At 41.2% G+C, this 12,104-nt stretch overlaps 1 protein-coding gene across 4 annotated transcripts in view; it reads left to right on the top strand.

The window, feature by feature from the left end:
* Positions 1–12,104, top strand: part of IMPG2 (interphotoreceptor matrix proteoglycan 2) — a 66,822-nt gene that overhangs the window by 33,144 nt on the left and 21,574 nt on the right. For 3 of the 4 annotated variants that reach the window (XM_072883944.1, XM_072883926.1, XM_072883916.1), the window contains 3 exons: positions 5,688–5,740; positions 6,205–6,290; positions 9,225–9,386. In XM_072883944.1, coding sequence (XP_072740045.1) covers positions 5,688–5,740; positions 6,205–6,290; positions 9,225–9,386 — 301 coding nt within the window. The remainder of the gene's footprint in view (positions 1–5,687; positions 5,741–6,204; positions 6,291–9,224; positions 9,387–12,104) is intronic. The other variant, XM_072883935.1, reaches the window with a different exon arrangement.

Raw genomic sequence — 12,104 nt, 5'->3', positions numbered from 1 at the left:
GCAGTGAAGTAGAAACATACCTGAGCTCCTTTACTCTCTGCATGTGGACTTGGCAACGATATTGCTTGGTTCAGAAGTTTTTGAGCGTCTGCACAGCTTTACCCCATCTGAAGAGTTCCACGCTGCTCATCTTCAGTTGTATATTTTCTTTTGTGCTCCTTACTGTCAGGTAGCAAATATGAAAGGTTTGTCCTGCTTTAATTAAAACCAAAAGAGGTCAAAATTTAAGAACTACCTAAATGAAAATTAAGATAAATGCAAGTACAATTTAAAAGGAAAAGAATCTGAATACAAGGCTCAGTCTTGCATTCTGTACTTGGATAAAAATACTTCTGAAATCACATACTTGCTTAGTTCAAGGACATGTGATTAAAATCTTTAAAAAGGAGAAAATCAGACCATAAAATGATTTTGCCTTCTTTGTGCAACATAAGCCTTGAAATAATAATGTTTAAGAAAAGTAAATGCTTGACATAGCAAATTAGACTTTAGGACATTCAAGTTGATAAACAAACTGATGGATGTCCAGAACGTGTAGTACAAATCTGAAGACGTTACCTTCTTCAGTCACAGAGTTGAGTTTGTGTTAAACCTTGAGGAGTAATGTAGAGAAAAATGTAACTAATACCTTTAAAAAATTTCATGGGGGGGCTCAAATGGTATGACAGATGTCCCATTTAACAGGTCCAGAGTGGTGGTTCTCCTTAATAACACAGTATGGTTGCACAGAAAGACCTTGTTCAGGCTCTACAGTTGCCTGTGAGTCAATGGGACACTCTGTGCTTTGGTGGGTTGGAACCTATGGAGTCTTTTCCTGACATGACTGATGTCTCACACAAGTACTTACCATGGGGTTTGAAAAAGGGGAATATAGGCTGTATTTGTGAGCTGTGTTTGCTGTATTAATACATATAGGCTGTCTATAAGCACTGTTTGCTTCAGATCAACTTCTGAGGCCCTTATGGGTCTTGTCTTACACCTGCCTGGATCCAGGTGTCTAACAGAGCTGTGTGATCTGAAACCGGTTGTTTCTGCCAAGGAAACACAGTGCAGTGTTGTTCGTTCTGCTGCTTAGACATCTGCTTGTGCATATTCCTTCCTGCCTTTCCATACATATGTGTATGTTTTTATATTTTGCTTACTGCTCAGCCAAGGTGGTCCAGGGCATCACTCATGCAGGTAGGACGATGGAAATTACATTTCATATGCACGTGTCTCAAATTCACGGTAAGCTCTTGCTGGAGTATAGTCCCTCCACCTGGAGTGGCTCACTTGTGTAGGTATAGTTAAAAATAAAGCCTGGGCCCTGGATTAATCCTGGGGGGAAAAAAACCATCCCCAATATTTTAAATGGTGTGACTGAAGGGGTATTTGAATCTGTGTTTACCTTCAAGAGCAGTGTGTTCAGGCAAATCAGTAGATGCGTTGTCATGTGCATTTTGAGTGGCTTCCTTAGAGATACCTAGTACTATTGCTGCTTTTTTAGGAGATTAATAAAGTGAGCATTTGAAAAATTAAAACGTTAAGGGGAAGCAGAAGGCAAAAAGAAATGGATGCAAAAAGAAAGCAAACCTCACCATTCTGTTAAAGCAATGAAAAAACAATGTTGCGCATAAAGTGAGGTAGGTTATAGCACAGTTTCTTAAAACAGTATTTTTATCCTCCTGAGAAAAAGTGATAACTGTTAATTTGACCAAATTTGGTACTTGACTGGTCTTGCTTGGTTAGATTGATTAGGGTTTTACTAGGTGTTATTTAAGCCCTTGGCTTTTAATTTTCAGCCAGCTGTGAGCCAGAAGTTTGTCAGAAAATTGGTTAGCTCTTGGGGGCTTGTATTTAAAAACCTCTCAGTACCAGTAAGAATATATTATCCAGCCTTGACAAGCCTGTTACTGCTTAACGTGATGGGTTTGCTGTGCTCTGAATGACAGCGGCCTTATTCTCAGCTTGCTTTTCAGCACTCTCATGGTTGCCCCATGGCCCAGTTTGGTCTGCGGTTGCCACCACCTGGCTAACCCGGTGCCTAAGTTGATGTTACTCACCAAAGTGCCCTGTCAGATGGAGAGCTGCCACTCATTTGAGTCAGTGGCAGTGGGAGTGCTCTGGGACCTTTGAAAAATTGGAGAATTTTATTTTGGACATCTGTAACCAGTAATCCAATCTAGAAGTAGTACTCTACTCTAGAAAACTAATTCTAGGCTTTTCCATTTGCACACTGCTCCTCTTTTGAAAGTGTGATTACCATACCATACCATACCATACCATACCATACCATACCATACCATACCATACCCCTTGTTTTTTCTTGCCTACTTTGAGGATTTTTCCTTTAAAAACTCAAGCAACTTAGTTAAAATTGATCTTGCAGTATTGGGTGTGGGTGCCCAGGCACTGGCAGGGGGGGCTGCAGGGTGGCCTCTGGGAGCAGTGGCCGGGACTACTCCGTGCCAGGCACAGCCAGTTCCAGACGGCTCCATCCAACCCACCGCAGGGCACGGCTGAGCCCTGTGGCCGAGCTGTTGGCACCTCAGGGAAAACACAGGTTTTCCCTGAAAAGGGAAAAGGGCAAAAACACTGCCCAGGGAGAAGAGGAGGGAACAAAAAGAATGAGAAATGGCAGCATAGGGAACACCAAGGTTGAAGGCAGAGGAGGAGGAGGCGGCACTCCATGGCAGAGCAAGTATTCCCTGCAGGCTGTGGAGGACTCATGCTGGAGCAGATAGATGTTTCCTGAAGGAACTGCTGCCTCCACAGAGCCCACACCGGGTAGAGGAGTCAGGAGTGAAGTTGAACCTGGGAAAGGGTGGAGGAAAGGTGGTGTTTTAATGTTTGTTTCTCACTACCCAAATCTATTTATATGCAATAAATTAATCTAATTTTCCCCAAGGTGAGTCTGTTTTGCCCGTGGAGGTAATTGGTAAGCAATCTTCCTATCTTTATTCAGCCCATGAACTTTTAAATCTTTTTTTCTCCCCCGTCTCGTTGAGAAGGAGGGGTGAGAGAGCAGCTGGGTGGGCATTTGGCCCCTCACCAAGGCTAACCCACCACAAAACTGAGTCCACAATTCAGATGGTCAGATAGCCTTTTAGGTCCTTTCGAGATGCCCTAAGTTACAGTACGCATCTGCAGAAGGCTGGCAGGTATGATGTGGGATCCGTGGGCGACCAGTGCCTTTTGGGGCAGCAGCTGGAGGCCCCTTGAAGCATACTGGGCACCGACTCGTGGGCAGCTGGATCAAATCCTGTGAGTCTCAGGTTGAGCTCAGAGCCTAAATTATTCTACCAAAGCAAATCATGTTTCTCGCTGTTCCCTTCTCAAGAAAAGGGCGTTAATACAAGGCTTAGCTAATGTTTATATATGGGTGTTTGCACTTCAGCTGAACAGAAGGTTACAAATCCTGTAGCAGAGTTGTTTTACTGCACATCACTTTGCTTTTGTTGAGTTTTTATTCTGACCTTAGTTACACTAAACAGTTTGTAATAAGTAAAATCCCAGATTGTTTCACGTCTCCTGAAAAGTAGAATCATATTTGCTTCTGAACATACCATCATTAAATATGATGCACTAAAATGCTTTATTTACTGATGCTGTAATTTGGTGAGACTCTGGTATAGATGTAATCTAATGCCTATTGAAATTGGTAAGAGTAATACATCCTTGGAGTTAGGTGAATTTAATTGGAAAATATTTCATCTGACCAATTAATAATTAAGCAATACTTTTTATTTCAGTTCTAAGATGATAAACAAGTAAGGAAACTAAATCCCTCTAAAATATAACCAGCATTCTTAAGAAAATCTAAATCCTTTTAATGTGGGATTTTGTTGTGGGTTTTTTTGGTTTGGTTTGTGGGGTTTTTTTTAGCAGAAAGAAGTTGATGTTTTTTAAATGAGTTATTTGTGACTCTTTATACGTGTGATGGCAATGACAGAGACGATAAGAGAGGATATCTTGTCTAAATTATACTTGCTAGTAAAATTTGGTTTTCCAGTTTTGGAAATAATTCCAAGATTTACTGAGGTTGTCAAAGAATTGGTAGAGAGTTACCTTGCGCTGTGCTGGCTGAAAACAGGTAGCAGTGTCCACGAGATGGAAGCAGACACAAATAACTGTACATATCAAAGCTTGCATATAGCTCATTGGCTTTAGTTGTTCAGGAAAATACATGAAGGGTCTGTTTAAACTTTTGAATAAGTATTTTCTGCTTTGTTCATCTGGAGATTATTTTATTTCTCATTAATATTTTACAATCGTTATGTAGATCTCACCCTGTCAGTTTAACATTCCCTGAACTTACTATATTTTAATCATTATGCGCAGGACTAGCCTGTGCCCCCTGAGGAAGGATGGGTGAAAAGATTCTTGGCTTAAATAGAAAATTCATCACATTTGTCTTCAGATCTGTTTATTGGCAAGTGTTAAGTATCTGTGAGAGGCAGGGGGAGAAACAGAGTTTGAGATGTTAACTCAGTGAAACGATCATATGCTTGTGCCCTGGAATCTTTAGTAACTTTGGATCTGGTTGTCTGGCTGGTGCTGGAAGCCTCTGATTTTTGGAGTGATAAGAGACTGATTATATGTCCTGAAAGAGGCAAAATATCCATCAATTTTGACTGGAGTTTTGCTTGAGGACAGACTGCAAGACCAGTAATCTAGTACGTGAATCAAAAATCACATCTGGCAAGGCCAGGAAGCATGGCTCATGTGGTATCAGCACTTGCATATATTACAGTGAAGACTCCTTGCTGCAGTGCTCATTTTATGGCACAAGTATGACCACCAATAAAAAAGGAGTTCCTTTAGAAGTGAGAGAAATATCTCAATGCAATGAACTTCAATGATTTCCTGAAGTCTGAAGTTCAGTTTCTCTCCAGCACTCAAATTTCCAATCCTACAGATTGGGCAGTATATATTAAAAATATGACAAACCTGAAAAATCATTTTTTCTTCATTCAGGACAGACTTGTTTCTGTCAGATCATGTCTCCCACTCTTGGTAGCTTGACAGTTGCTCAGGGCTTACAGAAATGGCCCCAAGGAGCTTGGATTTACTGTAAGAGCCGTGTGAAAGTTGCTAGTTTTTCTTCAGGCTGACAGTCTTAATCTGATTTTTATCTGAAATGTTTTTCTTTTCCACATTCGGCCTAGGTTGTTTTGTGTGTCTGTGAATGCAATAATTGGATTTGGAAACTGATGCTTTTTGAAGATTTCCAAATAAGCAGGGTAGAAGTCATGATGAGAAGAACCCATCTTCTTGCAGTGATTTCAGTACAGTTATGATGTTTTAGTTCACTGGAGACTATTTTAAAAACTGAGCAGTTTATAGAATATTACAGGTTATCTTTGTGTTTTATCTCTGGTCTTCACATTTGCTTCCTTTACAGAACCGCTAGAAGGCAAAATGTATTTTTGGGGGGGACTCCAAGTCAGTTGGAATATAAGGAGGTTAGCAACCCGGAGAGGCACAATGTGTTGTGTGATGCAAATGCAACCCAATATCTAAGTTGCAAAAGATAACTGAAATATTGCAAAGCCTAATTTTTACGACGTTATCAGCAAAGTAGTACCATGACAAATTTCTTCTGCAAACGTGTTTTTTGGTGTGTCAGTAGAATCATAGATAAATCAAAAATTAATAAATCTATCTCACCATGTCCAATGTCAATTTCTGATTTTATTTTTATTTAGCAGTAGTGGGACTCCAACTCCAGCTTTGGATGCTGACGTTACCACATTGAGAGGTCAGTTTTCATCTAACTCCCGTCAAGGCTGATTCTGAATTACTAGAAAATTGAGAAATTCGATAGTGTTTGTATTTCAGAAAGAGCTGTGAATTTTTCCGTCTCCGAATAATGTGTTTGTGATCTGGAGATCATGTTATATGCTGCCATTATTTTGTTATTATATGAATCATGAAAATCCTACTTGAGAAATTAGTTCTGTGCACTTTTTACTGCACTTAACTTCAGGTTGCCAAAAATACATCTGCTTAGACGGAACATTAGCATTTTATTCTGATTAGTGTATTTGATACTTTTCCTTAGGCTCTTCAGGTGTTTCCTGTGTTGTTTCTGTCATGATGATGGGAATAGGAATCAAATTTTACTGTTGGTTTATGCTTGCTGAACTGCTTCTGTGTGTATCTACATGTACATGCGTATAAAAACCCCCCAAACAAGATAATACTGCTCTCTTTCAAACTCAGATGCAGCTGCCAATGTTCCTCCCCCTCATGAGATCTCTGTTGAGAGTCCTGCAGGTGGTCCTGAGATCGAAGATGCAGATGCTACTGTGAGTGCGTTTTTTTCATTTGGTTTAGCATTCTGTTGCCTTTCCTAAATAATATTGTTTGTGGCCATTTGCATTTCCTAGTACTTAAAGGTGGTGTTAGCATAGGGTGTTAACACAGATTAAGATTTCATAAAAGCAGGGCATGAACTTTAGAAAGTGTTAGAATAATTTCCTGGGTAGGTATTTTTTCATTTGCAGAGGTTTTGCAATGCTGCTTTCCCAGAGTGAGAGAGAACGGATCAGTTGAGCTATCAGGTGAGGATTTTGTTAGTGACACAGGACTAGACAGGGAATGCCGAGGGCTTTTGAAAGCTCCAAGAAGAATGTGGAACATTATTATTCCTATGGAAACACAGTACACCTTAAATTGCTGTAGCAGTGTTTCAAGGGTCCGTGTGGTACAATTGTGTAGGGCAGCAGAGAGGTGGCCTGGATAGCCTTGCAGGTTCCTTCTGATTCTCTGCTCCTTTTCCTTTGTTGACATAGATGAACTTTTATTTTATCATCTTAGAGTCAACCTTACCTTGGTATCGAAACAAAACTCCCGACGCAGGGAAGCCTACATCAAGTACTTAAAACGTCCATGTAAAAGTGAGCTGGCTTTCACAAGTGCTGACCACCACATAGGTCCCAGGGAAGTATTTGCTTTCAGGAAACAGCTCCTCTGGCTTAAAATTTAAGCCCAGACCCTGGATTCCAACTGCAGTATTTGTGGGCCTACATGACTGAAGAAAATTTTGCAAACCAGTGGTATGAATCAGCTGGCTTTTGTCGTCTTATAAATGTGAAACTCTCACTGGATTTACTGAGAAGCTTACAAGGTTGCACATGCTGCATATAAGTAGAAGCTGATTTATGGTACTGGGTTTAACTGCGCACTGTTGTGCAACCTAGTATGGCCATGAAGCAAAGCTGGGCCAAACTGTACTTTCTTCTAGAGCTTTCAGGGCTGACTTGGAGCTCTGATATTGTGCTTCCAATAATAAATACTGAATATGAAACAGGCAGACAGCTTCTGACTCAAGTCCAGGGTCTGACTTTATATTATGTACCAAGAACACTTGTGGTTTTGTCCCATGTAGACCATTATTCTTTTTTGAAACAGAACTGCCTGAAGTATTGCTGCCTGAGTAGAGAATAGGACCACTCAGTAAATCAGAAAGAAACCAGAATTAGATTGCTGCTGCTACAGTGTTTTCACTCTATACAGTTACATCACACCTCATCATTGCTCTGTGCAGCCAAAATGCATTGCAGATTACAAGATCAAGAGTGAGCAAAGATCATCTTCTGCACTCATATGTTGACTGTACTTTTGGTTTTGGGGGACTGATAAATGATTGAAACTACAGGGAGTTGCAAACAGCCATACAGTAGCAGCATATATATGCCTGTTAAGTATGTATTTCTCAAATGCTAACTAGCTTTAAGCAGTGTACCAGTCATTCTGGTCCCTAACAAAGTTATCTTGTCAAAAAGGGATGGGGAGAGGCAGAGAATTCAACTAAAAAATTTTAGAGGGTCCCTAAACAATGTATAAGTCGCTCACTGGTGGCAGCTAAGCTTTCTGGAGAAAAAATTTTCCATTTCCTGCACCATACATAACACAGACTGCAGTTTTGCTGAAAAGGTCTGTTTTGTTGGCTCTCTTTTTTCTTTTTTTAATGGGGAAAAAAACAACTGCATGTAAATAGCCAAAGACGTTTGGCTATTTGGCTAAAGTTAACTTAAGCCAGCTTTCCCTCCTCTCCCCCACCAATCCCAATTTTTTGTTTTAGAACAAAACCGTGAAGCAAGATCTGCTTTTCCTCATGTCTTTCAGTATACCACAAGGAACAGTATACTAGTTGTAAAGTACTAAGGAACTAAGCAGAAAGTGTTCTTCCTGTGTTGCTCAGTCATTCAAATTACATTAAAATTTGGAATTCGCTGCTGCCTGTTGCAGCCACGATAGCTACACACTTCCCTGCTGCATTGCACAGCCGCTGCTGCGGGGCCCCTTGGGCAACTGCAGACCTATCAGTTGAAGCCCACCTTTAGCTTGGCAGAGGTCCCCACAGATCTCCCAATGCCCATTATATATCTGGGGGGATCCTTCACTTACTGAGGCTGAACAACACAAGGCGTTGTTCTGAGTTTAGAACTTGGCAAAGATAACTTGTCTTCCAGGTGGAATAGTAAGTAGGAGCCTTGTGATAAATGGGTAAATTTTGGGTAGGTCAGCCTGTTGCTGACTGGGCTCAAGTGAGCTGTTGGTGTACCCATAGTTGCACTTTAAATTGCCTCATGAATATCCCACGCAACTAGGTTTCTGTTTGTAGCTGAGGTCAACTAGATGGACTTGCACTAGAGTAAAGATGTGCAAATGGAAAATAGAATTACCTGCAATACAAGAATTCTCAAAAAAAATTATTGCCAACTGCCTCATTAATTGCTGCCTCTGTCCCTGAGCCTTCATGAGCACCCCATTATAGTGCAAGGCAAACAGGTATGCTGATGGCTCAAGTGAGCATGCTGTGCTTTGGACTGCAGTTTTCACATGTCATTAAGTATATCCGTGACCATCAGTGTGGCCCACCAGTAGTGCCCTGAGGTGTTCCTGTCCATACAGCATTTATGGAGAGGGCTCAGGTTTTCTGCCCCATGATGAGCCAGAGAAACCTCCAGGTCTGCAGCAGCTGGAGAAGTTTCTGGCCCACATAAGAAAGATGTTTGTACCTAAGCTTAGGAATGTAGTGTGCTGTTGACAGTTGGCAGACCATATGTACATATACATATCTGGGGATGATTTTTACATGGAATAACTCCAGGATAGGTAGGAATCTGGTCTGTGATGAGTAACAGGATTTATTTCTTGGAAAAAAAGCAAAGGGCAAACCAAAAAAAAAGGCATTAAATCACCTCTTGTTTTCTCCCTTCTTCCTTCCCTTCCAGATCAATAATGAGATAAAGAAGCAGGATGAGAAGCTAGTGAGACCTGTAACTGAGCAGATGATTGAGTTCAGCATTTTGATTGCTGGTGAAAAGTACAGTGAGGAGCTGAGCGACCCAGCCACTGTGAAACGTCAACTGCTCTCTGAACAATTCATTTCTCAGGTGATTACCTTCCCTGACTTTCTTTTTGCTGGCTCTGCAAAGCAATAGCAGCATGTAGCACCTGTGTTAGGACTGCCTTTTTCTCATGGGCTCTGCAGAACCAGCTTAGGGCTTTTGTTGCCTGAGGCAGGCTGGAAAATATTCACCCACTATGAGAATACTGTTTTGTCCGATATGCTGCCTTTTTGAAGTAGCGGAGTGCCATACGCTGTCTGTAGCATACCAGTTGCCAAAGACTGATTACTCTAGTTTTTTCTTGTCTTTCTCATGAAATAGCCTGCTATTGATTTTGCAGGCAAAAGAGGTAGAAGTATGCTTTTAGGAGGATCAGAAAATTATGCTGAACCCCTGAATGGGGACATACTGTAAATGGGACCTTTCTGAGGGACTGCTCCCCACCCCCCACACACACACACACACTTTCTGGTTTTATTAATTTACTTTGCCTCATGTTAGCAAGAGAAACTAACCCAGATGTTATTAACAAATGAAAAACATTTCCACTTATTTTAGTCCTTTTAAAGACTGGGGCTAACTTTGGCCTTACCATCCTTTCAGAATTTTTCAGTACCTCTCCCTGTCAGTGTTACTGCAGTAGAGCCTTTAAGCTCACAGAGAAGCGATGAGATTCTTGTTTGCCTCTTGATGCAACTTCATTAGTTCTTGAAGTTTTAGGACTTGAAAGTCTTAGAGATACATTTAACATCTCTCTAGTGACCAGTCTGCCTAGAGTTTATTTCAGCGCTTTCTAGTCTTATTGTCCAGTTTTAATTCTTCTGTAATGTAGTTGGTTTGAAACTGGGGAGTGAAAAAGATAACTTGAGGGTCCTAGCAACCCAGCTTGTCTGCACTCTCAAATGGCAGGACATGAATCAGCTGCAGTTCAGAGCCATCAACCTGTGCTGAGGCACTGCTGGAAGGCAGCTCGAGTAATTCAGGTATAGCATAGCATTAACATGGAGTGCAGGCAGAAGGCATACAAGTCCATCAGCATCTGCCTATGTGGGCATGCTCTGGGTCTCTTCCAGAAGCTGAGCACTGAAATGGGATTTAGGATATCTTAACGATTACACGGTGTCCAGATTTTGGACTGTAGGAGAAACTCTGGCATCAGTCTAGAGAATCTGTCTCTACAGAGTAGGTGATAGCTGGGGAAATGGGAAGAAGTTGCAAACAGCAGGACATGTTCATTATTTCTGCTCAGGAGCGACATTTCGAATGAATCGTTGTGCACTGCAGTGAGATACTCTCTGAAATCTAGGCTGCCAAGACAACTCTTGCTCCTCTTTTATGCCCCAGATTGGCAGTGCATGCGAGCACATTTTAAAACCCTCCAGCCTCAGAGGAGTTCTTAAACACATGCTTAAATCCCATTGGAATCAGTGGGAATGAATGATGGTTTAGACTGTTAGGCACCTACTTCAAAGAAAAAATACATATGTGCATATACATATAAATATATACATATATGCATGATTTATTAAACTTGATTTCAAGTTAATTTAATTTTAGTTAAAATTTAATGTTTTAATTTGTGTGCTACAAAGTTACTGGCCCGCCAATATACAAATGCATATTTAAAATATGATCATACTGCTGTCTTGTAACTTTCCTCTCCCTATTGTTTCCATTATTTTTTAAATTTTGTTTATAATTATGATAATTTTATTACCATTATTTTCTTGGGGCAGAGAGTTTGTCTTCCCTTTCTCTTGGGAGAGGCATCTAGGATGCCATACAGCAGCACATCATGCGGCTTATCTTTCCTCTAGCTTTGCTTCCTTCTTAGTCCCATTTAGTTGGGGTTCTCTGTTGAATCCCTTTTACTGGGGCTAACCCTGTGCCAGATCCTGGGCCAGATGGGAAAGAGATGTACTCTTCACTGCAGCCAAAAAGCATCACCACAACTGTCACAAGTTGCTAGCATAGGCTAGACATCTTAATTTTCCTAGTTGTGTGGCCAAGTAGCAATGCCATAGTGTGTGTGTGTGGAAGAAATGTCAGATGGGACAGAGTCCACCTGGCACGTGGATGTTCCACTCCTTTGATGTCTTGCCTGGTTTTCTCTGTGCTTGGATAAAGAAGCTCTTGAAAAAAAGAAAGTCGGCAGCACTTTGATTGTTTAAGTCTCACCAGACACAGTTTAAAAATAGGGAGATTGTGGAGGGGAAGAAGAATTTGAGGAGTAAAAAATAATCCTCAACTGGCAAGGATCTTTTGGGAGGAAAAAAACCAACCCCAAACCGGCATGAACCTGCAATATCCTATTTCTTGTTTTTGTCTCATGGAGTGCAGTTGACTATGGAATTAGGCCTGGATGTGCTACCATTTTCCTGCCCCCAGTCGTCCTTTTTGAGTAGCACTGCCAGTCACTCCTGAGCCCTTTGTATGTCTAGGGCAGCGGAGATGAGCCGTGTTTTGCACTACGTAATGCATTAGTGCCTCTCTGAGGTCCCTGTTCCTACGGCGGCCGCTGCTCTTGTTTAAGTTGCTAAGGTCCAAGGCATTTTCCTGAATTATTCTTAATCCAGAGAGGTTTGGGAGGTAATGGAAACCTTTTGAGCAGAAAAAGGTTTGTGCTACATAAATAACAGAAAGAATGTAGTCTGCTATGGGCAGTGCAGATCTCTGCAGAGTCTGTTTGAATTTCCCCCCCTTTGATTATTTCTATACGGTTCTTGGGGAGCATGGGATGTTGTTCTTAGTACTTTTTTCTTT

This window comes from Ciconia boyciana, chromosome 1 (assembly GCF_034638445.1).
Source record: "Ciconia boyciana chromosome 1, ASM3463844v1, whole genome shotgun sequence".
NCBI classification, from domain to species: Eukaryota; Metazoa; Chordata; class Aves; order Ciconiiformes; family Ciconiidae; genus Ciconia; species Ciconia boyciana.
Note: the sequence above shows the minus strand (reverse complement) of the source record. Positions and strands in the feature narration are given on the sequence as shown.